Source organism: Diorhabda sublineata, chromosome 8 (assembly GCF_026230105.1).
Source record: "Diorhabda sublineata isolate icDioSubl1.1 chromosome 8, icDioSubl1.1, whole genome shotgun sequence".
NCBI classification, from domain to species: domain Eukaryota; kingdom Metazoa; phylum Arthropoda; class Insecta; order Coleoptera; family Chrysomelidae; genus Diorhabda; species Diorhabda sublineata.
In genome coordinates this window covers 20,667,386-20,695,209 of record NC_079481.1, presented here as the reverse complement: position 1 = coordinate 20,695,209, position 27,824 = coordinate 20,667,386, and the positions used below count along the sequence as shown (strand labels likewise).

Below are 27,824 nucleotides of genomic sequence, written 5' to 3'. Positions count from 1 at the left end.
ATTTCTTTTATTACAGTTTGAATCTACCGCTACTATTTTACTAGAGTCTGTATACTAACCTGTCTATTAATTCATTTTTTTTCACTTATTTTTAAATTACGACAAGCAAGCCAGCGTTTTAATGTTACAACATTGTTATCTTTTACGGTTGCAAATTTTAATTTTGCTCCAGGAACATCGTCCTCTGTTAAAAACATTTTTTTTCAAGTACACTTTACTGTGTGTTTATATGGGGATTAGACAGTGTTTGTCCCTACTGAACTACTAGCGCTGCTAGTGAGTAATTTTTCGTACTTCAGGAAAAAGGCTCATTGTTTCTTAAGATCACTTCCTAAATCCTAAATAAAATACAAGAACTTCTCTCCTTGCACGAAAAAAGTACATGTTTGTCTATTTCTCTTGGAATACGCGGCACTCATAATTAATTTTAATTTTTTTTCTGTTGACATTATTTGATGCAAAACAATTCTACGTCCTCAACTTTAAGGCCTAACAGTAGAAGTAGATTAAAAATGTTTCAATAGACTTAAGTTTTACTCCATGCAAATCTCAAATACTAACACACTTATTTAAAAATGTAGGTTAGAAATAAATTAAATAAAACAAATGGCTGATGTGGTGATGAATTTTAATAATAAATATATTTTTTTAGTATATTATTAAATAATATATTAAAAAATGATTGAATAATAATTATTTGATTTAGCAATAAGTAAATATTTCAAAATAAAATTTCTGTACTTTTCTAATTTGTTCTCGCATTCAAATAGACGTCAAATTATCAAGAGCGTACTGCGACGTAAAACTATATTTTATCAGTGACACTAAAAATATTAAGTTGCATACAAAAATGTAGAAATTTGTTTGAATGTATTGTATGTTGAATGTTTATTTTCAACTCGCTCGCGGGCCGGATTCACCCCGATGTCCGTAGGTTGGGTATCGCTAGCCTAAATGATCTAAAAAGTAGAAGTCATCAAAAATTTATATTAACTTGAGCTTATGATTTTTTTCAATGCGGACTTATGTATTTTTTTAGTACATTGGGTCTGATAATAATATATATGAGATACTTTGCGCCATGTCTATTTTTTTCAAGACCATTTCAAACAAGCAACCAAAAATATCCCTCTCCATTGCTATTAATACTGAATTGCTTTATTTTTACTTTTCTGTAATTTTTATTACTATTACAATCTCAAATAAAGGCATTCTTTTGGTTACAGGGTTACATTATCGAACATAAAATTAGGGTTTCCTGTCAGCATTAACTATTTTTCAATTTTGTTATCACTCACAAAAATATGCAAACTTAATATATAAAATTAAAAAAAATATTATGTGTAAATCTAATTTATCCCGTTTAGTCCGTCGCATTTGACAAAATGAGCTAGCGTTGTTATGAGGATATAGATATCAGTCAAAACATTATCTCATGCGTAATTCATCATATCTAGATTTTTATGTGCTAAGAGAGGCCATCCAGTGAAAGTAAAATTGGTGAATATTTTGAATTTTTGGAAAAGTCCTCTTAACCTTTCTTCTTCTTATTTTGATACTATCTAAATAAGCCAGCTGTACTGGCATGATTTCGAATATTAACACCAGCAGCTGCAAAAAAAAGTTTAGTAGTGGTCGTTTCACCTCGTTGATGTAAATGACCTAACCTAGTGTTTGGTATGATTCTCGACGAACCTTTTAATTTATTGTAATTCCTGTTTCATCTACATTGTACAGGGTATTCCAAAATTATCTTTACAAATTCAGAACTTATAACTTCGAAAATAAACAAGATATTTATATTCTGTCTTTTGCAAGTATTACTGCAACTAATAAAGTTTTTGTTAGTACACTTCAACATGCGCACCATTGGTGGTCCTAAGCACTTCCAGTCTGTAATAAATTTCAAGCCAGGTAAGTACTCTGTAACAAGTCGCCTGTGATTGCACTAAAAGCCTATGTAATGCGGCGTTTCAAGTCATCAATGTCATTAACCGGTGTCCGGTAAACGATGTCCTTTAAATAACCTCACAAGAAGAGGTCGAGAGGTGTTAATTCCGGAGACCTTGGTGGCCATCCCGTCCAATCCATCGGTTGGGAAAAGTTTCGTTGAGGTGTTCCTGAACTGCTGTCAACCAGTGTGGTGGTGCACCATCCTGCTGGAAGTAAACAATGGGCTGTAATTCTTCCAACTGAGGAAGAGCAAAGTTTTGAAGCATATCCAGGTACACGCAGCCAGTTACTGTGGTTTCTATGAAGAAGAAAGGACCAATGATTTTGTTGTGCATAAGCCCTCACCACACATTAAGCTTTGGGCTGTCTTGTTGAAGCTCGACTACTGCATGTGGGGTTTCAGAACCCCAAATTCGTACGTTGTGGCGGTTTATTGTACCAGACACATGGAACGTGGCCTCATCAATGAAACACACCTTTTTCAATAAATCTTCATCATACTCAATACGTTGTAACATGTCTACGGCAAATTCCACACGTTTTGGTCGATCTGTTGGTAACAGTGCCTGCAGTAACTGTACCTTATAAGCTTACAGACGCAACTGTTTATGAAGAACCCTGTGGATTGTGGTTGTAGGCATTTGGAGTTGCCTTGTGTGCCATGCACGGATAGAGGGTCTGGATGGCGAATTTCTGAAAATTTGTCCTGAAGTTCCGCTGAACCTGTGTATCCGATTTCATCTCTGTGAACCATGACACGCATTGAACTTTCTGTTGTGGTGTACACATCTTCACTTATAACTGTTCAGCCTATTGAAAAAAAACTTTATTAGTTGTAGTAATACATGCAAAAGACAGAATATCCCGGTTATGTTTGTAGTTATGAATTTTTGAACACCCTGTATATTCTCTCTACTGTAAGTTTATACTTATCAATACTTACGTTTAACGAATTAAACAATTGTCACAGCTACTCTGTGCACGTGAATTTACCTTGGTTTCTCTTATGATCAAAGCACTATGCTTATTAAAAAAAATCTTCATCCAGTGACTCTATCAGTAGTCACTGAAATAGGACAGTATCAGTATTTACTGCTTTCTGCATGCCCTCTGTTGACCAACTTTGGCTGTTAGTTTTGCATTTGTGATTATAAACCATCTCAAAACAGAAGACCATTTCGCCAGTTAAGTAATGTTTTATCAGGATGTTCTATTTTTTTACTAACAATTACAAATTAAGATCGAGAAACCTCGATGGATAATAATAAAATTGCATATAAAGTTCCAATACTTTTCCTAAACAGAGAGACCAATCATGAAAAAATTGTGAAAATGCCACAGAGTACTAGGGTAGAAGGAAATCTCAATTACCGGTTTGCTTGGCTGACCTTTAACAGAAAATAAACAGTTTAATCAAAGCTATATGAATAGTATTAGCATTGAAGAAATATGAAATGGTATTAATGTATTTTCTTAATTAAAAATGTTTAAACTCAAATTTGAGTTTAGTTGGAACAGAGAGGATATTGGATTGTTTGTGAATGGGTGAAACGCTATTCGTATGGGGTAAGGAATATTTTATATTTGGCCCTGATACAAAAAAAAAATTTCTTATGCAGGATTGGAATTGTGGTGAATTTAGGAGAGTAATGTGGTAGATTGAATTGAAAAGAATAAAAAAATGCAAAAAACTTGTAAATCCTGCCACTAAATGATTTTTTCAATTGTTATACCGAATAGTATTATTCGAAAAATACTTTAACTGGTAACTCGAAAGGTTACGCTTTTTTCAGATAGCTCTTGGACTATGTGTTTTAAAATAAAGCAATATAAGTCTAATTTGTTTATAGAAAATAATATATAACTTATTTCGATATCTGGATTCCATTCTGTCAACTAGCCTATTGAAGAATATTTATAATGTAATATATACAGAATGTGCAATTTGATTGATTCTCAATATCAATATGTATAATGTTCCTCTCCTCCATTAACATTATTCTGAATTTTTTCTTGTTGGTTTTTAGCTTCCTGTTCTGTAGCTAATCTTGCATGCTCAGCTGCTATTGCCTGGAATAATGCTAAATGCTTGTTTTTAGCATATTGTACTTCTGGTGTGTCAGAAGGAAATTTGATATGATTCGGTGCCGATTGTTGTTCTTGTACTATGGCTGCGTATTTTTGGAGATGATTTACTTTAGCCGCTGCTACAATAGGTGTATCTGATGGTAAGTCCGGTACGTTATCATTGGTGATAGGGTGGAAGCCATATTTATCTGCAGTGTATTCTACTTTTCGGATTTTGTGTCTTGGGTCCACGTATGAGTAGGAACCTAAAATGATATCAATAATTAGATTTAATTCTTATAATCGCTAAAATTATATGGTCTAGCATTCTCGTAAAATATAAATAATACCATACCATGTAAAGTTTGCGTATGCGAGAGAAAAGGGAAAAATAAAAAGAGATCTTGGTAAGTGATGATAATAATGCAACAATGTCATGATGGTGATGAAGCGACTTTGCTAATAAAATTGGCGCAATAGTTATTCTAACAAGACTGGAAAGGCAGTGGTTTTGGTACCAGACAAGAGAAAACTTACAATGGCCTAGACTCGCAATAGAGATACTGTGATAAGGATAGATGGAAAAACGTAAATCAAATATACTGCATTAATGTATTGATACACACAAATTAAACTTCAACATCATTCATTGAACTCAAAAGACAAGAAAAACCCTGTCTATTGCATGTTCACCAACATCATAAAAAATCAATACAGCTATCGGAACATAAAAAACAGAAAAACATGTTACATTACATAATGTATGTAATAATCAAAAAAGTTGTCATGAGAAGAGTAAAAGGTGCAATTTCCTTGCTTTTCTAACCCACGTTCTCCATATATCTGTGTCCACCCAGTCGCCGTCCTTTAGATCTATTTTCCTCGTTACTTTATGGATACTATTACGCCAAGATTTTCTGGATCTTCCTCGTTTCCTTCTATCTATAGGTCTCCAGTTAAGAATTATTTTTCTTCATGTGGAATTTTTTTATCTAATTTATTCGTTATTCTAGTCTCCTTAATCCGCAACTTCTACGTCCATTATTTATTTCCACCGCTGTGATTTTCGTCTCTTTTATTGATCACCCAGTTTTCAGGGCCTTATTGCAATATACTTTCAACTATTGTGCTGTATATTTTATGTTTTTTGCGTCTCTTGTGATAATAAATCCTAGATATTTGAATTTATCCATCTGTTCAATTTCCAAGTTTTCATCTACTTCTAGGTTATTTATTAGATCTTTGCTAGATATTTTGTTTTTTTTTTTAAATTTATTTCAAATCGTAGTTTCTCATCCTTCTACTTCCTTATCATATGACTATTTCGTAACCGCAAAATTTAATGTGTATACCTAAATGTATTCCATAAAAATTTTGAATGGAGTACGTGATGTGGAGCATCCCTATAGAAGTCTTTCAGTTGTTACAAAACTGTTGGTGCTATTGTGTCTAGTTTTTATAGTGATTGAGTTTCCGTTATTTAGATTTCTGATTGCTTGTATTATATTCCGAGAGATTCCATATTTCTTTTCTTGGCACTGTATCTATCATAGACCTTCATTAGTTCGATAAATTCTAAGTATACATTTTTGTTTTAAGCCTTTATCTTTTCTGTAATCCACAAAATAATAATGAAACAACGACAAAACATCAAAGGAACCTGATTATCTACTACATAGACTATCAAAAAGTATTTGACGCCTGGTTTTAGAAATAACATACAGTGCTTTTTAGATAAAAGTATCCACCTTTAATAACTTTTGTAATACTGGTATTTAGAAAAAATCCAAAAACACATCAATTTATGTTGGAAGGGGCAAGCATTATGGCTTATTTAAACTTACTGGAAAAGCCACCCCCTCACCCCTAGCAGCATCCCCTTTATTTTTTTAAATTACTTTTCATATTTTTTATGTAAAATTTGGATACTCCTCTTTGAGCTGATTTCAAAAATGTATAAATACTTGTAGGTTAAAGTGGTTAGTTTATGAGATAAACAATTTTTCTTTTAAGAGCACAAATTTTACTTATTATTTACTTTCACCTTATTTGCCTGAACTAAAATGGGTTGTACAACAGTTCAAACTCTTTAATCTTTTTAACTGTGCTATTTATTCTACTTATAAAATCCAAACAACAAAAAACTCTACTTTTTATTAAAGTTTGACATTGTCAACTAGAATTTGTAGTCACTATTGATAGTGTAATTTGATACATTATTTATTTTGTTTCTCTGAAATGGTTTACTCTTTGCAAGAAAGAATTGAAATTGTAGGTTTATACTACCAAAATAATAATTGTGCAAGAGCTGCTGCTAGAATATTTAACGAATTACATGACGGAAGACATGCAACTCATAAGTATGTAATTCAACTGATGGAGAAATTTACCACAACAGGGTCTGTTTGCAATAAAGTGCATAAGCGAGAGGGACTCGTAAATAACGAAGCAATCCAAGTGGCAATTTTAGGGCAAGTCAGCTTAGAGGCTCAACAACCCCAATCGTTGTCAACAATAAGTAGAGCGATCGGTGTTTCATCTTCTACAGTTTTCCGAGTTCTACATAAATTCAAGTACCACCCATACAAAGTTAAGTTGGTGCACGAGTTGAATGAAGATGATTTTGATCGTCGTCTAGATTTTTGCGAATCAATGACGCAAATTATCAATAACAATCCACAATTGTTAAACAATATTTGCTTTTCTGATGAATGCTCATGGTCATTAAATGGCTTAGTAAGTAGGCATAATTGTAGATATTGGGCTGAAAGTGATCCACATATTATGCGTGAATTCCATACACAACATCCCCAAAAGTTAAACGTTTGGTGTGGTATCCTAGGTGACCACATTGTCGGACCTTTCTTCATCAACGGAAATTTAAATGGTGAATCATATCTTGAGTTACTCAGGGAAGGGGTTGACCCACGTATTACAACAATAATAGAAAATGATGATAACCTTTTCGAAGATTTACTGGTATTTCAACAAGACGGAGCTCCCCCACACTATGCTATGCCTGTCCGACAATTTTTAAACGAAACATTCCCCGCTCGTTGGATAGGTAGAAGGGGGCAGATGATGGAGTGGCCACCTAGGTCACCGGATTTAACACCCCTAGACTTCTATTTATGGGGGTATTTAAAAACAAAAGTTTATGCTACCCAACCAGAATCTCTGGGTGATTTACGAGAGAGGATAGAAAATGAATGTCGACAATTAAATCCAGCCGTATTAAGCAATGTCAGAGAGGCATTTCAAAATAGATTATACCATTGTATGGAAGTGAATGGTACTCATTTTGAACAGTTATTGTAACTTCATAATAAATAGCACAGTTAAAAAGATTAAAGAGTTAGAACTGTTGTACAACCCATTTTAGTACAGGCAAATAAGGTGAAAGTAAATAATAAGTAAAATTTGTGCTCTTAAAAGAAAAATTGTTTATCTCATAAACTAACCACTTTAACCTACAAGTATTATACATTTTTGAAATCAGCTAAAAGAGGAGTATCCAAATTTTACATAAAAAATATAAAAAGTAATTTAAAAAAATAAAGGGGATGCTGCTAGGGGTGAGGGGGTGGCTTTTCCAGTAAGTTTAAATAAGCCATAATGCTTGTCCCTTCCAACATAAATTGACGTGTTTTTGGATTTTTTCTAAATACCAGTATTACAAAAGTTATTAAAGGTGGATACTTTTATCTGAAAAGCACTATATATTGCTTAAGATGATCCGTATATTAACGAACAAATTGGTTTAAATAACCTTAGTGCATATCTTGTAGATTTTGAGAATACAAATTCTATAAAAATTCAAAGACATTCGTAACGACATAACCTAATAAAACTCATAAAAATTCAACATCTTTGGAACGACCTGAACCTAACTATCAGGTAGACGGATTCCAATTTCAAAAGAAAAAAACAAAAGAATAGCCAACAAACTCAACTTTTATGTATATTGTTATTTTGAAAGTTGTTTCAGTATACGTCAATTCTCGTTTAATCAATTGAAGTCACTTTCAATTATATTAATATGTTTATATTTATATTTTTCGTCCATAATTTTAGTTCCTGTTGATGTAAGATTGGAACACATATTATAAAGAGTACACTTTAGTGTTTTATTGCCACAACTCCACAACAATTTACCCGATGTAAAGGTGTTAGAAGGTACAAAAAATTTTATTTTTCACGATTTAAGAAACTGCCTTGACTACCGAAACCTATATAAAATTCGAAAAGACCCAAAAGTCATAAATTTATGGCTATTTATTCGGAGGGCATTGTGTTAGGCTGCACTATTATATTATAATACACGGTATTTTCCGTATAGTTTAAGGAGTGATTTGAATTTTATTTAATTCATTTGATTTTAATACAGGGTATATTTGGTTTATATTGTGATATCATTGTTGGAGATATTTTAATCTTGAATCTACTAAATGATACACAAAATATTAATACATATATTACATGTTATTCATTACTAGACATTATCTGATTCAATTTCGTTATCGCTACTACCTTGTAAATCATAATAGTTTTTATGGGCTCTAAACTATTTATATTTGTTCTCAATTTTTTTCACGTGTTTAATATAGTTTCTCCAGCTTTCAACGATTACATTTTTAAGTTCCGTACTCATCAACTCGACTACACTACTGTTTAAAGTAAATGTATTATTGTGAGTACGTACATTCATCCTTAATTTATGCAATATCAACTCGATCAGATTAAACATACAACAGTATGGTGAAAGCCGAACCACTTCGTAATCTTCTTCCTTCGCAATTTTTTCATAAACGTATTCCTTTCAAAAATGACAACTTTTCATAGTTTCTAACAATTGTTGAACATTGTTGAACATTGAAAATATAACATGTTACATTCATACAAAAAGTCGAGGCGACTGTGGTAGGTTGTATTATCCTATGAATCCGCAATATTCTTGGCTGCTAAAAACAGATTTTTTGGAATCCATCCTTCTTCTATTCTACATGTAGAATGTAGTTTTTCCTTGACCTCTATGAGCTTTCATGTAATATTTTTTTGAACCATCAACCCATCCTTTATTGGGTGTATCATGGGTGTCGTACCAAGTCTCATGTAGGTAGATTATCGTTCGATTTTCCGATCTAGCCGTATTTATTTGATATTCTATTGTGAGTTTTTGCAAGCGCTTTGATTTTATAATTTGCCTTTTATCTATTTTTTTCAATAAAAACCCGATACAACGTAGATTATGCTACAAAGTTGTAGTGGAACAATTAATCTCACCATCAGCTTCCTGAAGGAATCTTCGTGAAAGTGACAATAACGTTGGCACTTGTTCTACATACGTTTTGTAAAGATTGTGGCGAATTAAGTCGTCTTGAAAGTAATCGATACACTTTGGTACACCATTGTCTTTCCGTGTTTTTTAGGAGCTATCAAATTATTCACAACTTTCCAAACTGTACTTTCAATGATGCTCGTTAAAGTTGAAATCTTTTTCAAAGAAAAGTATTGTTCGTGGCCCCGCTCTACTAACTTTAAGTAAACACTTGTAACTATCATTTTTGTATCAACGGGCAGACATTTGCGCTGTTTGGTAGATATTTTAAAAGACACTAGCGAACTTTATAATACACTTTGTTTCATAAATCGAAATGAACTAACGCAGACGAATGCGTTGGGAACATACATATCCAACCCTATTAGGGTCAGGTATAAATATAAGTCTAGGGTCTATTTATTCTATTGCATCTCATATTTTAACTAGTGGCTAGTCACTTTTTAAGATCATGAAAAATTCTGTAACAGCTTTAAATTAATTTAACGACGATATTACATTACAAGTATCAAAATGAACCCTGCAATTATTATAATGTTTCAACTAGATCTTAAATAAAAGTTGATAGTTCCTATTTCTATTTATTAAGAAAATGTTCTATTCTCTTTATAAATGTCTTTGGTATTGTGTTGAACAATAAATAAACCACAAAAAGAAAAAGAAAATCTCGAAATAGGTATTTCAGAATACGAAATAGACCTGCTATGTAATTTGAAGAAGGCATTTAAAAAGATTAGTTAGTTTAATAAACGTCAGAGACATAATCACAGATTATAACCAGCCAAAAATAAAAATGGACCTTCTCTAAATCACACACTCAGAATTTATACCCCGACAGGAAATATATTAACTACATTTATCTAACAAATGTATCTCTTCGAATTATTTTTATTTGAATGAACATTACCGGTAGATCCTTTTCTAGGTTTTGCTACAAATATATACCTAGTCACAATATTTTGAAAGAAGCAAAAATTTTAGCGAAATGTTCGTGTTAATTGTAATAAACTACGGATTAAAAATCTGTAACAGTAAATTGTAAAGAGACTTCTGTTGAATAAAAATGATTTAGTACAAGTCTTGTTTCTTTGTTATGACGGAAACTTTTCTGACAACCCTCATAATAAATATATAGTGGGAAGTCACCGTTTCTCCAATAATGAATAGCTTCTTCCCTTAAGGCATATTTTTTCAATTCTTGAATATTTAAAAATTAATATTAAATTATGAATCCGCTCAATAGACGCTACTTTTACCTTCTACTTTATTTCAAGTAACAAGTATGGATTATTTAGAGACCTTCTCCAATGCACTTACAGTAATAAACAAATGTGTTATGTTTACCTTCTAAACAACATGTTTTTTGAAACCAGTCTAAATTTGTGAGTTGATCGTAAAAGTAGTAAGATCTTTTCAGAGAGAAATGATCAATATCATCACACAATACCTGAGAAATGATGAATGTCGTTCGTTCTCATCTAGTTGTAGTGTATCAACAATGAAAAAGAAAACAATGGGCCTTCACTACCATTATTATCTATACAGAGAAGAATTTCAGATGCGTGAAAAATTAGCATGTGCAGCGGGACAAAATAAAAATCGAAAATGAAAATAGATATGTACCTAAGAGAAAGTCTGATTAAGTGTTGCTATTAAACATGTAATTAGAGAAGTAATTATTTACAATAATAAAAATAAATGAACACACCCATAGAGATTTTAGAGAATTAAATTACGAATCATTCGTTCTTGAAAGAAACATGATAAAGTTACTTTTTAAATGACCGTATCTTGAATGCCTTCAATATACTTGGACTATAAAAATTAGTTAGCCAAGTGAACCATTACTTACTGATTTAAAACTAATGATGACCTAGGGGAACAAGCTTTCACTATGCAGAGAACTTAGTAGCATTATACGAAGGTTATCTAAAAAGTTTCCAGCCCAATAAAGAAACAAAAATTTTTTTTCTATAATGATTTTTATTTAAACTTTTCAAGTTTTGTTGCCGTTGCAGGTGTTCACGTATGCATTAAAGTCCTCTTCTTATGAACATCTCTCTCCTGCAATTTAAAATTTGAGGGAAAACGGAAAAAGTCGCTGGGGAACAGATATGGTAAATATTGTAGGTGGTTAACTAATTGGAAGTGCAATTCTTGTATTTTAGCCATGGAGATTACCGAAGTCTGAGGAAGTGAATTGTGCTGATGGAGAAATACTTTCTTACTCTTCAAATGCGGTCGCTTTTTGCAATATTTTCCTTTACAAACGCCTTCACTTTACGGCCGAAGGAACCATTTATTTTTCTGAACAGGGCTCGACTTTTGCGACCCACTGTCTTGACTGCTATTACAGGAATGTAGTAGTGTAGTGGTGGATGCAAATTTCACAACGCTTATGAATCGACGCAAAAAATACTGATAACCCCTTCTATCTTTCTAGTATTAATGCATTACCATTAGCTTTTTCCATTATATTACGGCTTATCGCAGATTTTTTCCGTTTCGAAACCCGTCAATAGTAGATCTGATCCTATAGATGATGGTCTTTGTTTACAGATTCCCACTGTTTCATTTGTAATGCCTTTCAAAGACTAAATTTCCAGTTTTGGGAAAATCGTCACAATGATTCACATGATCGTCAAACAAAACCTCAATCCAAAATGAACGACTCTCTCTCAAGACATGAGTAAATATAATTCCTAGCTTAAATTGGTAGTCGCTGATATTTCAGGTTGTGGTTGGAAACTTTTCAGATAACCCTAAGAAAACGAAAAAATAATCAAAAGCAGAAGTAGGTTGAAAGAGAAAAAAAGGAAGACAAAAGAAGAAATGGATGGATGAGGTGAAGTTTGTTGGCGAAAAGTATTTTAATATCTGTTAAGCCATACAGTCAGAGCCTGTTTATTTTTTTGCTCTATGAAGTACGGTAGAAAGTGATGCATTCCTCAGAGCGGGCTGTGTTGTACTGTTAGTTCGTATGGGACTTGGTTTTATATAAAAGTTCTCTAAATATAGATGTTCAAGTTTATGAATATCGTTAGTTAAAATGTTGGTTGTTAATCAAGCTTTTATTAGCTTCACATGTATGTAGCCTGTGAGCTTGTTTTTAACTCTCCTTTGTGGCTTATTATTGTTAGTATATCCCACCACTTTAAATTCGTTTGTTAGCCGAGCGCGATAAAGCGTCAACTTTCGTATTTGCCAGTCCAGGGTTCAAATTGTAAAAATAAAATTTTCGGCATTTTTTTTAGAAATTATCACTGCAAATTTTCTCTTTACATTGAAACAAAGTTCACAACTGTCTGTCTGTCTGTCTATGTTCGAAATTTACAATACTAATTACTAGAACTTGAAGACAAATTTTATTTTTGACAATAAACGAAAACACTCTTTTAGATTACATGAAACTAAGAAGTTCATAATAATTTTTAAAATAAGCTTTTAACAATAATGATAATATTGTGAAAAAAGTGTGAGGCGCTTTTTTACATATTTCTCATAAATCGAGCGCCCGACGCTTTTTTCACAATAATACCAGTATTTTTTATTTTATTTAGATAGATGCACTTAATTGTAGTCCTACTTGGAACTTGGGAAAAAATCATTATTTTACCTCGTTAACTTGCTACAACTGAATATTAAATTATAAAACTTAAATAGATGAGTAAAATGTACCTCCCTGTAAGGGCATTTGGTTTAAACAGGGTACCAGACGTGAACTTAGCTCGTTTTGTACCCCATTCGTTTTTTTTCTGGAAAACGAAATTTCAAAGTAAAAACCATAAAGGAAAATAAATTCTTTGCAAATAAAACAAGGTATCTTTATAAATAATCATGGTACTCAGAATCGTCTGAACTAGAGTCATCATTTGATTGAATTATGATGGGTTGTAAAAAAGGTGATACCACAACTCATCTTCTTCTTTGATAACATGTTCAACACAGTTTTTTCAAAGCTCTTGGCGGTCTGCTGCTAGAATTTTATTCACGTGCTCTACAACCTCTTTAATCAATTCTGGAGACTGATTACATTTTCGTTATTTTTAATTTCTTAAGCAGATATTAATAAAGCATTAGACACGAAACCGTCTTTGCTTCCAGCGTGTACTATTATAATGTGTTTCCCTTTAGAACATGGCCAATTCAAACAGCAATTTTTACTATATTGTCATCCCAACCGAAATTTACTAAATCGTGACCGTCAAACCATGTTTCTAGATAAATTATGTGTCTATTAGAACTTCGCTAGTCTTTTATCTGACGCAAATAATCTTGTCGCCAACGACGATTCGGTTATTGCCATTCGTTTATTCAGTTTTTTGTGTTTAAAACCACATGCCGATAAAACTTGACGCAATGTTTCTAAACTGGTATAATTTTATTCTGGATAATCTGCTACATTTTGCTGTATTACTTCTAATATCGCAATCCTGTTCTCCTTATATAATTTATAAATTGTCCTAGGTAAAGAATCTTGACTAGCTTTTTCGACTGGTTTCAATTTTTCTTTACATATTTTTCGGTTCTGTGAAAGCCCCTCACTATACTGTGCAATTTCATTGTCTTCATTCGCCCATGGCCTAAAGAACGTCATATTTCTATTGATTCAAAGAAATTGATGAATTAAATGAATCTCACCAAACGACACCACTGTTTATCGCAGACTGTCTGGCAGGAATATTTCGAACAAATTGTATATATATGGTTTCCAATAGCTTCAGCCAATAGAAATGCATTTATGTTTACGATTCGATGTTTTCATTGATAAACAGTGGAGATGATGAATTTTGACATACATTCATCAAGTCCACGTGGCCTGAAGTTTACATATTAACCCAATTTTATACGGGGAGTAAACATTATTTTTCATTTCTTAATTTGGTATGACTATCGTACGTATTTATGAAATATGGCATATCTGTCTTCTGCAGGAAGAAACTATAACATAGTTTCAATTGAAATATTCTTAGTAATTATAGGCTCAATACTAAATTTAGGGCCTAGTGATAGAAACTGTAAAATATACTCTACCTCTATATTGGAAACATTTTTTTAACCCAATTGTTTTGGGTTATAGGAACTAAATTGTTCATTATTATATTTATTTTTTTGCTGGCTTCTTATTTGATGCAATAATTTATTATAAAACCAAATAATTTTAGAAATAGAAGATGTGCTGCTAATGATATTATAAGGAGTATTTTCTTACACAAGACAATAATCTTTGATTAAACCTTAAGCCAATTCAAAACTTTGTTCAATTTTACATACACAGCTTCAAAATAAAGCTCAAAGTTTTAGTTATTAAATATTAAGTTCTGGAAGTATTGTTTACGTTGGCTTACAGTGTTTAAAAATTGAAACTTTAAGTGGTTCTAGTCTTGATTATAGTGGAAAATGTATATTATCAAATTTCATCATAATATCCGTAATCATTTTAAAATCTTATAACTTACGTTAATACCTTAATACTACTTGACACGATTTGAGCTTGTACAGAAAGTTACGTTATTGAGCACCATGAATTAGAGAAATAGTACATCAAAATAAACAGAGGAAGAGGTAAAAAGAAAAAATAAATTACTAGAATTACATGGAATAGAAGCACTAAAATATGATAATTACATCAACACATATACATTTTAATTACGCTGTTACTAAAAGAGAAAAATATACCAGTATATGAAAATGACGAACTGTAAAGATAACTGCTTTCTCTCTTCAACCTAATGAAAATCTCCAAAAAAGATTAAATCTTGCTTTTTACATACTTAGCATAGAATAAGTATTGAATATCAAAAGAGAAAGAGCAAAGGTTAACTCACAAGAAAAATATGAACAAAATACTTTCAGTTATTTTGGGCACAATTTCATTATATATATTTAACCGATAGGAAGAATCTAATTGAAATTATTCCTAATAACTCATATTCCATACAATTATAAGGATCACAATGGTATATTCAAAATTAAGTGCTCTATCACCCCTTTTTTTCCTTTCAAGATTTATTGCCACAAAAAAGTAAGTGGGGAATATGATATAATCCTTTTTTTGCCTATAACACCAATCATTTCTGGCATGAATGTATTGAGTGAACTTTCTGTTGTAATTTGTTCTACCTACTTACACCAGTTTTTTCTGTAATTTATGTGAATATAGGCGAAGATAATACTGATGAATCTGAAGATGACATTGATATTTAGATTATGATAGAGCTAATAAAAATTTTTATTTTTTTTTTCATAATTATGTTTCACTAATCATTACATATGTGCAATTAAAAATTATTTTGTGACAAACATGCTGAATATTATTTTTAATAATATCTGTACGCTTGACTCGTCCATATTTCCTTTATTCTAAAATTCGCCAATGTCTATCTTGGAAATATGAATCCCTCTCTACAATTATAGAAGCACCAGATTGAAACAAAGAATAAGTCGAATCCTCATTAATTTGAAAATTACAAAAAAGACTTTGGGAGGTTTATTAACTTTGGAGTTCTGTTAGATCCCATTCGATTTTTAAAAGACTTTCCCTTGAATGTTTTCAAACACATTTAGAACAGAATTTTGGGCATCTGCATACTTATAGAGGCAAAATACTACAGTAAGAGTGAAATTTTAAGGATTCATAATAAATGGATTTCTCGTAAATTAGTGTGTAAAATAAGAGACATGTCTTCTACATTATTAATCCTATTGCTAGAAAATATTCAAAGAAATATGGGACTACATGATCTAGCTATAATACGAGGGTTGCTACTTAAGTTTTGTGATGGATAAACAAAAAAAAATATTTATAATTGGATATGGCTTTATATATTATATATATATTATTAATTTATATTCTATTATAATATATTCTCCATTAAGATGATTTTAATGCATCCACCGCTTCTTCATGTGAAAAACGTTGACCTTGCAATTAATTTTTGATCTTCGAGAATAAAAAGTCATTGGGTGCCAAATAAGGACTGTACGGAGGATCAATTCGATGTTTTGACTGTTCAAAAACGTTTTCGTTTGATTTAATCTGTGAAAGTTCGTATTTGCGTAGTGGAGAATGATTCGTCTTTTGGGATTGGTTTCCCTAATTTTCACTTCTGGCAAACAAATGCCATACAGAATTGACCGTTCTACATTGCTCTAAGGAAGAGTGGTGGCATGTATAGTTATTCCGAAAAAACAGGGGACCATTTGCTTCGAAGTGCTCCGTGCGTGAATAAACGTCTTTTGAAGCATCGCGATTGAATTTTTTCTGCATTTCTTTGCACCAATCGACACGAGCTTTTTTACGATTGTCAAATTATGCGGTATCCATCGCGAGCAAATATTTTTGGACAGCCAATTGTTCACGCGGTATTGAATGTGTGCGAGTGGATCTAATACCCAAGTATGACTCAATTTCACGGTATGTCACATAACGTTCTTGCAATATCAGTTTACGCACAGCATCGATATTTTTTAGTACAACAGCCGATTTTGGACGACTTACATGAATTCATCTTGTAGAGAAGTGCGACCATAATAATAAACTGTAATGAGACACATATAATCGCAGAGTCTGCAATATAACATCATGGAAAATATAATTAAATGGGATAAAGAATGCTGTAACACAAATAGAAATTACCGAATCGAAAAAATTATGTTATATTAATACTAAGAGGAAAAAAGGGATAGTACATGAAGAAAGATGTAAAAAAAGAGGAGTACATAATCCATCTAATAAAAGCACTCGAAAACGTATAGCAGTAACCAAATTCCAAAGTTGACTGATACGCTCAAAAATTGTAATTCTTAAGCATAAAAACAGGATATTCATTAAAATATTTATAAACTCATATAATAATAATAATTATCGAAAGAGGGTTTAGAAAGAATATAAATTACAGATAAACACTTAAAGATTGGTAACTGAATGCGAAACTTGCTTATTAACTAACAAAACGAAACAGAAAGTACTTACGTCATAATGATAACGAGCGTGACAAATGATGAACAATTTAAAAGTGCAAATTATAATTAAGGACAAGGAAGGTATCGACTTCGTTCGACCTCAAATTAAATTATATGAAGACTGGACAAACCTGTTAGTTGAAGCAGTATAAAGCTTAAAATCTTGCGCAAAGAATTTTAACCATAGAAGTATTAAAGGAGGGAACAAAAACTTGAATTATAACGAGAAGCCTGGAGTATGAGTAACTGATGGTAAGATGTAACAGATCGTATTAAATTAAATCAAGTGTTCGTACAGGTCACATCTTGTAAAAAGACATTTGACGTTCAGTTTTTAACTTAAAAAATGGTTCAATTTTAGTGCATTAATAAATCAAGCTTCTTCTCTTGTTAGGTATATTTTATGGATAAGCTACTAAGAAATTGCTTAATTCATACGTTTAAATGCGAGGATGTATTGATATCTAGTTAGCCCAGACCAGTTCCATGCATAAACAAAATATTGCGTTACCATAGCAACGAACAATAACTTATTAGAAGTGTAAATGTAAAGTTTGACGTCAAAAAAGTAAACCACAGTTACGCAATAAATTAAAAGAAAAAAGATGTCCACCGAAATTGTGAAAATCGAAAAATTGGACTATAGAGTCATCATCAAGTACATGTATTTAAAAGGGTAAAGAGGTAAGCAGATTTACGAATATATGCTTAATACTATTGGTGATCAATGTCCTTCGTATGAGATCGTAAAAAATTGGACTGCAATCTTTAAAAGAGGTAAATTTTCCATTGAAGATCGGGAAGGCCAGTTTCTGTGTCTTCGAAAATATCGATGCAGTTCATGACATGATTTTATCAGACCGTCGAATTGGGCTAAAACGGATATCTGAAGCTCTGAATATTCAATACGAACGCGTTCATCATATAGTTCACGTCAATTTGGACATGGGAAAAATTGCTGCAAAATGGATCCCCAAATGTTTGAATGTTGACCAAAAGCGTGCAAGGGTAGAAGCATCGCGTTCGATGTGTGCTCGATTTGAAAACGATGTAGACTTCTTAAACCGAATTGTTACTATGGATGAGACTTGGGTACATTTCTACGATCCAGAATAAAGTAACAATCTATGGAATGGCGACACTCTGGTTCTCCAGGACATAAGAAGTTTCGTGTCCAAAAATCTGCTGGAAAAGTTCTTGCTTCAGTTTTTTGGCATTGCCATAGAGTAATCATGATTGATTTTTTGGATAAGGGTAGAACAGTAACTGGAGATATCAATTCAACATTACTGACCACGGGAAGAAATTAAAGAGAAAAGACGCGGAAAGCTATTCAAAGGTGTTTTGTTTTTGCAGGACAACGCCCCTGCACACAAATCTCATGTTGCCATGCAAAAAATTAATGATTTAGGGTTTGAATTACTAGAACCCCCCCTTATTCACCAGATTTGGTTCCATCCGACTATCATCTCTTTCCTCAACTAAAAAAAAGTTTAAAAGTTCGTAAATTTTCTTCCAATGAGGAGGTAATAAAAGCTGTGGAGGTCTGGTTTGCAGAGCAAGAAGGTCTAGAGATGTTTTAGATTCGCTGTAATAAATGTATCCAATTAAGAGGAGAATATGTTGAGTAATAAAATATGTTGACATTGAAATTTTGTTTGGTTCTATAGTAGGCTAAGAATTTTTCAATATATCCTCGTATGATAGAGTTTTATTTGTCTCCAATTAAAGTAAATATAGTTCACACATGTTTCTAATTCCAAATATTATTCGGGAAAGGAACAAGTGCGTCTCAACGATGTTTGTGTCCTAGATAGGCGGCGTCATGGAAACTATAATAATCCAGAAGACCTAATAAAATATGTATGAACATTTGTAAAGTCTCCTAGTTTTTTATATTTAATTTTAAGGTTTCTAGAAACAGATCGATTTCAAGAATATGTAGATTAGAGCTACATAAATAATGAGTGGGCTCCACTTAACTGAGATGTTATCTGCTTTGATCAGACTTTTTTTTCAAATTCTGTTTCTCCTCCAACTAATGAATAACTAAGACTACTAACAATATGAAAAATAATTTTTTTGATTGATGTTACCTACAATATTGTTTTACATTTATCAATGATCTCGAAGAGCTCTTCAGCACCTTAGGAGATAAATTTATAGCAGAAGGCGATTACAACTGCAAACATTCCCTATGGGGATTGCGACTGTGCACAACTAAGGAAAGAGAACTATACAAAATCATAGAAGCTAACCGATAATGATTAATCTCAACAGGTACTCCGACATGCTCGCCAACTGACCCATACAAAATTCCGGACCTTTTGTACTTGTTCGTTACAAACGGAATAAACTCAACTTACACAGACAACGGTTGAAGCGTCGGTCATAATAAAAATACCCCAACCAAGATTTCACAACTTTGAAACAGACTGGAAAGTATATAGTAACGAAATTAATGAATCGGTAGATTTAAAGATGGGCCGTAAAGAACCAGGGAAACAGAACTATTTATCTCACAACTTCAGGTAGCGGCCCCAACTGCTACACCAAACACGAAACAGGAAAAAGAAAAAAATGATATCTCACTCGTAATAAATAGACTAATAGCAGAAAGGAGACAGGCATGGGCAAAATGGCAAAGGTTCCATACTTCTGCAGATAAAAACAAAAAACTATAAGGGATGCTAAATTTGAGGATTACCTGTCTGAAATAGAACAACTAATTCCATTTGAAAGCTAATAAAAAGTTCAAACCAAGGTAATAGCCCTAGTGTCAAAGCAAAAGCAAATTCATTACTTTATCACAGTTGTCCAGCCACTTAGTCAAGAAATAAATAAAGAGGTTGAATAAAACTTAGCCAATACAATAAACACAAGACTCCTCATAATAGGAATGCCTCCAAAAGAAGTAGGTAAAAAATAAAATTACTAAACCCGAAAAAATCACTGGACAGCCAAAATGCTGAAAGAATTATAACAACGCAATCCTAAGACTCAGATACTGGCCAAAATCATATTAAGCTGCACAAATCATATTGATTGACAAATCAGGTAAAGACCTAACCAACGTGTCATCTTACCATCCAATAAACCTGTTACCAACAATGTCCAAACCTCTTGAAAAACTACTCCTACGTAGAATAACTGACCTACCTCCACAGAAATGGATCCCCTGTCATCACTTAAACCCACTACTAGAGGAAGTGTTAAGACCAAGAAACGCAAAAGACTGAAAAAACGGCCAATAGACATAGTTTGAGGTATTAGATGTAAACCTCATTAAGACATTATAGATGTTAGATTATCTAATACTCAAAGAATGTAAATAAATATTCAAATTCTTGATAAAAGTTTGCTACAGAAAAATATATGTATCAGGATTTGTAGTAAAATACCTTTTGCAACTTTTATATTATCATACATCATCATACATATCATCAGTGCATGATAGCTTGTTTTGTAATGAACTAACCTATTATTTAATATGAATTAAGCATAAGGTTAATTTGATTCATGAATGTGAAAGTGTTATTAAAATATTACTTAAATTTATATGGAGGAAAAACATCGAAAGATTTAAATTAACAAGAAAATTCTATACATGTAAGGCTATAAAATTTTGTAGGTGTTGATATCTTCTTTAGTTCAATTAGATAACTTTCCGGACACAAATCAAATATCGGATCTAATAAGAGCTTTTTCTAAAAAATGAACAGATATCAAATTTCATTTTATTGCAAAATAAATCCATTTCAAAGAACCAAAAGACAGTTATATAATAAAATAAAACAAAACGAAAAAACTGTATTAAATGATCAATATTATTTTTATTCAGAATAAATCTATTTCTATTGTAACGATTTTATATTTTTACGAGTACGAATCTGTCTTAAATAGGAAGCAAACGCTGATACCCATTACCGCACTATAGAATTCACTCGCAAGACGATCTTAGAATAGAAAGATCGTCTTCATCCGGTTTTCATTGCCAAATTGCTACTGAAGATAAAAGTTAAGGCCATGGCTATTGAGACCAAAATTCAGAGTTTTTAAACTAAAAACTGATTTACCTTTACGCTTAATAAGGCCACCAATCAATGTCGAACCTCAAGAATTCGTTTCAAATGGAACAAATGCAAGCAACGAATTTTATAAGGGAATCCTAAAACGTTGTCGAAATGATATATCAAAAAAGAGATTTGAAAATGGACCGACGGCTTTCTTCTTTATCATAACAACGGCCAAGTCGCTTTAACTAATATATAACAAATAATTCATTGTATTTTTATTGCACCTCGTATATCTAGACATACATATTTATGTCATTCGTAACTAGTACAGTTCTTGAGTCCTAAATAATATATCAAGAAAAATGTAGTAATTTATAAGGATACATTTGAAATATTCATGCTTTTACTCATTTTTTCAAACATGTATATTGATTATTTCTAAAACAATATTTCATTTCATGTTTTTTACATTTCCAACAATCTGATATAATAAAATCAATTACTAGTTAATACGCTCGAGAAAAATTCTTTTGAGGGTTATATTAAAATATTTTTAAAATTCAATTTTGGTCGTGGAAATTACAAATCACACAAACTTGTGGCACCAATGAATCTGAGGTATAACTTTAGAAAAGCTAATTTCGGCTAACTTTACAACGATTTTTTTATATCTAAAGTAGTCACAAATTAGTTAAAAACAAGTATGACAAAACGATTCCTAGGTCCATAAAAAATATACTTTAGGGTTTAACGAGATTATTTGCAACTTAAAAGCAAAATAATGTCTTTTACAGAATTTAAGAATATTAATTAGGACTACAAAGATATACGTTGAAGTCATAACTGAATAAGAAATGTAGAACAGCTAACAAACTAATAAGTTTTGATCCTATTTAACTACCAATAAGAAAGCTACTAGCATATCTAACATCTTATTCTTTTGACCAAGAGAATGACATTGTAAATACTTTTGCTAATTATTTTCGGTTGTGGGGTAGTCATAACCAGCATCGGTTATTACTTCTTAATTTTCAAATCAAAATGTTCTCAAAATGGTACACAGTATCAAGTTTTTGGTGTAAAATTGAATTCACTTTAAATTTTGATCAATGAATCCAAGTTAGAAAAGTTATATTCCATACTACTTGGTTCGAACCGTTTAACTAGCGCCCTGTGTGAGATTCAGATATAAAAACTAATTCATCGCATGCATCAGCTTCCAAGACATATTCGAGTAAAATTTCATTAAAATGTGACAGTAACTGAAAACAGGGTCAGCAGCTCTATTTTTCAGTTATCAGTGGAATATAGTTGCTCGTGAAGAACCTTCTTCAAATGCCCGTGGCAACCGACAGACTTTACTGCTCACGTAAACCGACCTTGAAGTCAACGCAAATCATATCACGCACATGTCATGCTCTCGTCTAATTCATATTTCGAAATCAAATCGTATGTAACACTATTTACTCTAGGACAGCCCAGTCAGAACTTATTACTTAAGGAAGGTGTTAATAAAAATGCAAAATGAGGGTTTTGAGATAGACAAATATAAACAAATATCAATAATTTGATATGGCTTTATTGTTTTTAAAAATATTCTCCATTAAGATCAGTACACTTTTGCATGCGTTTGAATCAATTGTCGAAGTATTTTTTCCATTCCGATTGAAGTACCTCCAAAACATGTGATTGAACGCTTCTTCATGTGTAGAAAAACGTAGGATATGCAATTAATTTTTGATCTTCAGGAGTAAGAAGTAATTGGGTGCCAAACAAGGACTGTCCGGCAGATGACTCATGAATTCGATGCTTTGACTGTTCAAAATGTTTTTGTTTCAGCTGATCTGTGAGAGCTCGTATTTTTGTGGCGGAGAATGATACGTCTTCTGGGATTGGTTTCCCTGATTTTTTCGGACAATTCTGGCAAACAAATGCTGGTGTACCATACAGAATTGACCGTTCTACGTTCCTTTAAGGAAGAGTGAAGACATTTGCTTCAAAGTGCTTCGCGAACTTTTGGACTTAACTCGTCTTAAAGAACCCTTACAGTCGATTGTTGTTTAGTTTGGGGTTCATATGCATAGATCCTTTTTTGGAAGCACCGCGATTTTTATGAACATTTCTTTGCACCAATCTTTGCACGAGTAGTTTTTTGAGCGATTGTCAAATTATGCGGTATCCAACGCTATTAAATCCTTTTGACAGCCAAATGTTCATACAAAATTGAATGTATGCGAGTGGAACTAATGCCCAAGTAAGCCTCATCTGACGTTATGTCATATGACAATCTTGCAATAATAGCTACGCACAGCATCGATGTTTTCTGGCATAACAGCCGATTTTGGACGCCCTTCATGAAATTCATCCTGTAGCGAATTGCGAGCACGATTAAATTAGGAAAACCAAATAGACGTCTTTTGAGTCCAATTGGTGATTCATAACCAAAAGTCGGAGCGTGTTGATCGGCACACTGCTGTTGGTTTAATCCACGTCGAAAGTCATAGAAAATCATCGCGCGACAATATTAGTGATTTAATTCAATTTGTTGACTAAGTTGAGTGTTTCAAGTATCTCAACTCAAATAGCATTTGTATGACAATACGTTCTTGACGCTCAAGAAATTTGATATTTTTCGGTTTTAAAAACTGAATAAATAAAATTAAGTTCACAATTACAAAACAAGCCTCTTCACAGCGGCGCATCATCATCAATTACTTATTTATTATTATGAACTCTAACCTCTTTAAGTTATCTTGCTATAAATTTTGAATATGTTTAGTCTGTAAGTTTTATAGATTCCACTTCAACCCCATGAAGTATCATCTTCAGTTAATTATTATTAATGTGACAATAATGCACCATAAATATATTTATTTAATTTTATAATTATTATGGTATAAGATAAGAATTAATATATAAAGAAGTCTGTGAAACTAATATTTGGTTCATTCAACTGATATTCGTCTAGTACGCCAGTCAGATTGGTGTAACCATTTATGACTTTAAATTCTTAGTTCATTTAATTTGATATTCGCCTAGTACGTTAGTCAGATTTGTGTAACTATTTGTAACTTTAAATTATTAAATTCTCACTTTGCTAAATAAATCGTTTTTTAAAAAAGCAAGTTGGTGAATTGAGTTATTTAATTCTATCAGTGAAAGATTATTCATCATATATTATTCTTTTGAAAAATAGTATATTAATATGAAAATTCAATATGTTTTTTTATTTCATTTTACCATTCATTTGGTCAATAGGGAATTTATGGCACTGTAGATAAGAACAAATGTCCTACTAATGATCAATTGGCAACAAATCCATTAGAAGATGTAATAAAAAATTTGATAGATATTTGTGAACTTTCGAACCCTAAATACCTGTATCCCGATCAGTATCTATTCTCAACTGACGAAAAAACTTTAATTTATTATTGGTTTATCTGGTTTATCCGCACCAAAAACAGTCATCAATTAAGGTTAATTAAATCACAACAGATTTAACGCTCGCATTTGAAGACGCTCTTTAATCACAAAACTGACACATCAACACTATTAATTTGTATCATGTTGGTAGATAAAACATATCATTTTAATGATGATTACTGAATCAATAATCTGGTTCAATAAAATAACAAAACTTTCACTATTTATTTGAATAAACCAGTTGATACTTTTTAATAATAGTCATCATTTAAATGAAAGAGATTTTGGAAACTTGATTTAAAAACTAAAAATGTTTAGTAAAGTTTTTTCAGTTTTTGGCAACAGTGTTTTTGACAGATCACGCGTGAATCGTTTCTTGTGTCATTGTCAAACTTGTTCAGTTTGGTCTATAATTGAATCATGAATCGACGTACGAACGAACAACGCTTGCAAATTATTGAATTTTATTATCAGAATTCATGGTCCCTTAAGAGAGTGCATCGCGCACTTCTTCCAATTTATGGGCAGTTTGGTCAGCCCTCTGAGGGAACTATTCCGAAGCTGGTGACTAAATTTCGAACCCAATTTACCCTATTGGACATTAAACCACTAACACGCAAGCGTACAGTGAGGACCGAAGAAAATATTAAGGCTGTATCCGCCAGTGTTACTCCACTACGTGGAAAATTTTGCGAAAGGATTTGGGTGTAAATCCTTATAAGATACGGCTGGTGCAAGAATTGTGTTCAGCAACGAAGCTCATTTCTAGTTGAATGGATACGTCAACAAGCAAAAATTGCTGCATCTGGAGTGGAGACCAGCCAGAAGCAAGAGCTACCAATGCATCCCGAAAAAGTCATTGTTTGGTGTGGATTATGGGCCGGTGGCATCATCGGACCGTACTTTTTCAAAAGCGACGATGGCCGGAACGTTACTGTGAATGGCGAGCGCTACCGTGTGATGATTGACGATGATTGACGATTTTTTTTGCCCAAAATGAAAGAATTGGACATGACTGACGGTGCCACATGCCACACAGCACGCGCAACAATGGCCAAATTGAGAGCCGCCTTCGGTGAAACAGTTCATGTCACATTAGGAGACCGTAAATTGGCCGCCTAGATCGTTTGATTTAACGCCTTTGGACTATATCTTGTGGGACCATGCTAAGGCTAATGTCTAGAGGGATAAAACTCACCCAGATTTTAGGGTGTTATTTCAATATTGAAAAATATGCTTTAGATATTATACCTATTACTATTTCAATTGAGTGATGAAAATTTAAATATACAAGTGTATAAACTAATATTTTCATAAATGTACAAATACAACATTTGAAAATTTTAAAAATAATGAAGGATTTGTTAACTACAAACCAAACATTGTGATTTCATTAGATATTCACTAAAAAATTACGGTGCTGAATTGGCAACTATTATATTTGTATAAAAAGCTTGATGATGATTTGAGTTTCAAACAAAAGATCCCAGCAAGTAGTAAGTAGTAATGCTCCTGTTTAGAAATCCTCTTAGATAATCACATTTTCGTCACTATTTTCAAAAATTGAATATCAGTCCTTATTTCTCTTGGGAAATAAGCGATTATAGTACAATATTATTCTATAAAATAGAAGTGCAGCAAAACATTATGTTATATCAAGGAAAATTATTGATTGTATCCTAGATTTTTCCTCAAATTTATACATAAGTTTTAAACTAAATTTGCAGTTATCTACAGTAGTCGTCATAAATTCGTTTTCCGTAGATTGTTGTACATTTTTCAATAATAAGAAAATGAAAATTTGAAAATGGAATACATAAATTGTGGGTATCTCTCACGTTTATAGCAAATTCTGAGAAAAAGACGCAAATTTATTAACTGAATTAAATATAGTTAGGGGTTGAACAAAGTCATCAATTTTCAATGAACGATTGTCATAAAAATAGATAACGAAGATGATAATTGAATCGCTCATTTCACAAACAACTTAATTAAAAAAAAACCGAAAAGGACTTTTAAACTGTTATTGTATATTTGAATGTTAATACATCGTTCAGTGGTAAAAGAACGTAAATCACATATTATGTTATGTGAGAACCAAGAATCTACTTTGAATGCTCACTGCTAAAACAAAGTAAGTCAATGACATGTTTTAGCTCTAAGCATGATTACTGATCAGTCAGCTGCTACAGTGGTAGTATTGCACCGCCATAGCTATATAATGTTGATAATTTTCTTGGACAAATCCTAGAATATTCATAGATATTAGACGAAGTACATAGTTATAACATTCGGGTGAAATGAAAGCAGTGTATCAATCTTGTAAAAGACGACTTCGAACTTCGACCACGGCATTAATAAAATGAATGGTTTTCTCAAAAAGAACGAGCAACATATTAAGATTAAAAAAGTTTACAGAAACGCATTCCCATCAGTTTATGACATTACTAAAAGCAGAGTCAGAAGGCTCTGTAGTTAACTTGTAAAATCACTTACTCCTCTTGACAAGCGCGGAAAGCATTATTCTGGAAGCAATAAAGAATATCTTGATGCTCGCTTGAATGTGGAGACAATATTTATCTAATTTAAAGATAAATTTCCAAATCTTGGAGTAAATTACAAATTTCATGTACTTCAAGAAAAATTTCTCTTGGGAGAACCGAGATGGATACATGTATAACTTGTGAGGAATTGTGTTTGAAAATCAAAATTCCAAGCTTAAGTCAAATTGCCAGAACTGCACAAGCCAAATTAGCAATACACTAAAGGAGAGCAAGGAATTTTTACAAAAGATAACCTTTGATTTCATGTAGAATTTGCCACGTATACCCGTTCAAAAGATTTTCTGTTTGGGTTAATGAAATTTATTTAAATGATATTGATTTACATTGAAAACTTTCTAGACAAAAGAATAAAAGAACTTTTCATTTTTTCATACAACTGCCCTGGTACAAAACAATTTTCCAAAAAAATACACTACTTTCCTATCAGAGGTCATTCTTTTCTCCCTAATGATCAGGACTTCGACATACTAGAACGTATAAAAATACGATCGAATATTC

General features: G+C 32.2%; 1 protein-coding gene across 1 annotated transcript in view; it reads right to left on the bottom strand.

The window, feature by feature from the left end:
- Positions 1-3,783: 3,783 nt before the first annotated feature.
- LOC130447366 (uncharacterized) overlaps positions 3,784-27,824 on the bottom strand; it is a 39,823-nt gene continuing 15,782 nt past the window's right edge. The window contains exon 3 of the mRNA XM_056784150.1: positions 3,784-4,286. Coding sequence (XP_056640128.1) covers positions 3,916-4,286 — 371 coding nt within the window. The 3' untranslated portion in view covers positions 3,784-3,915. The remainder of the gene's footprint in view (positions 4,287-27,824) is intronic.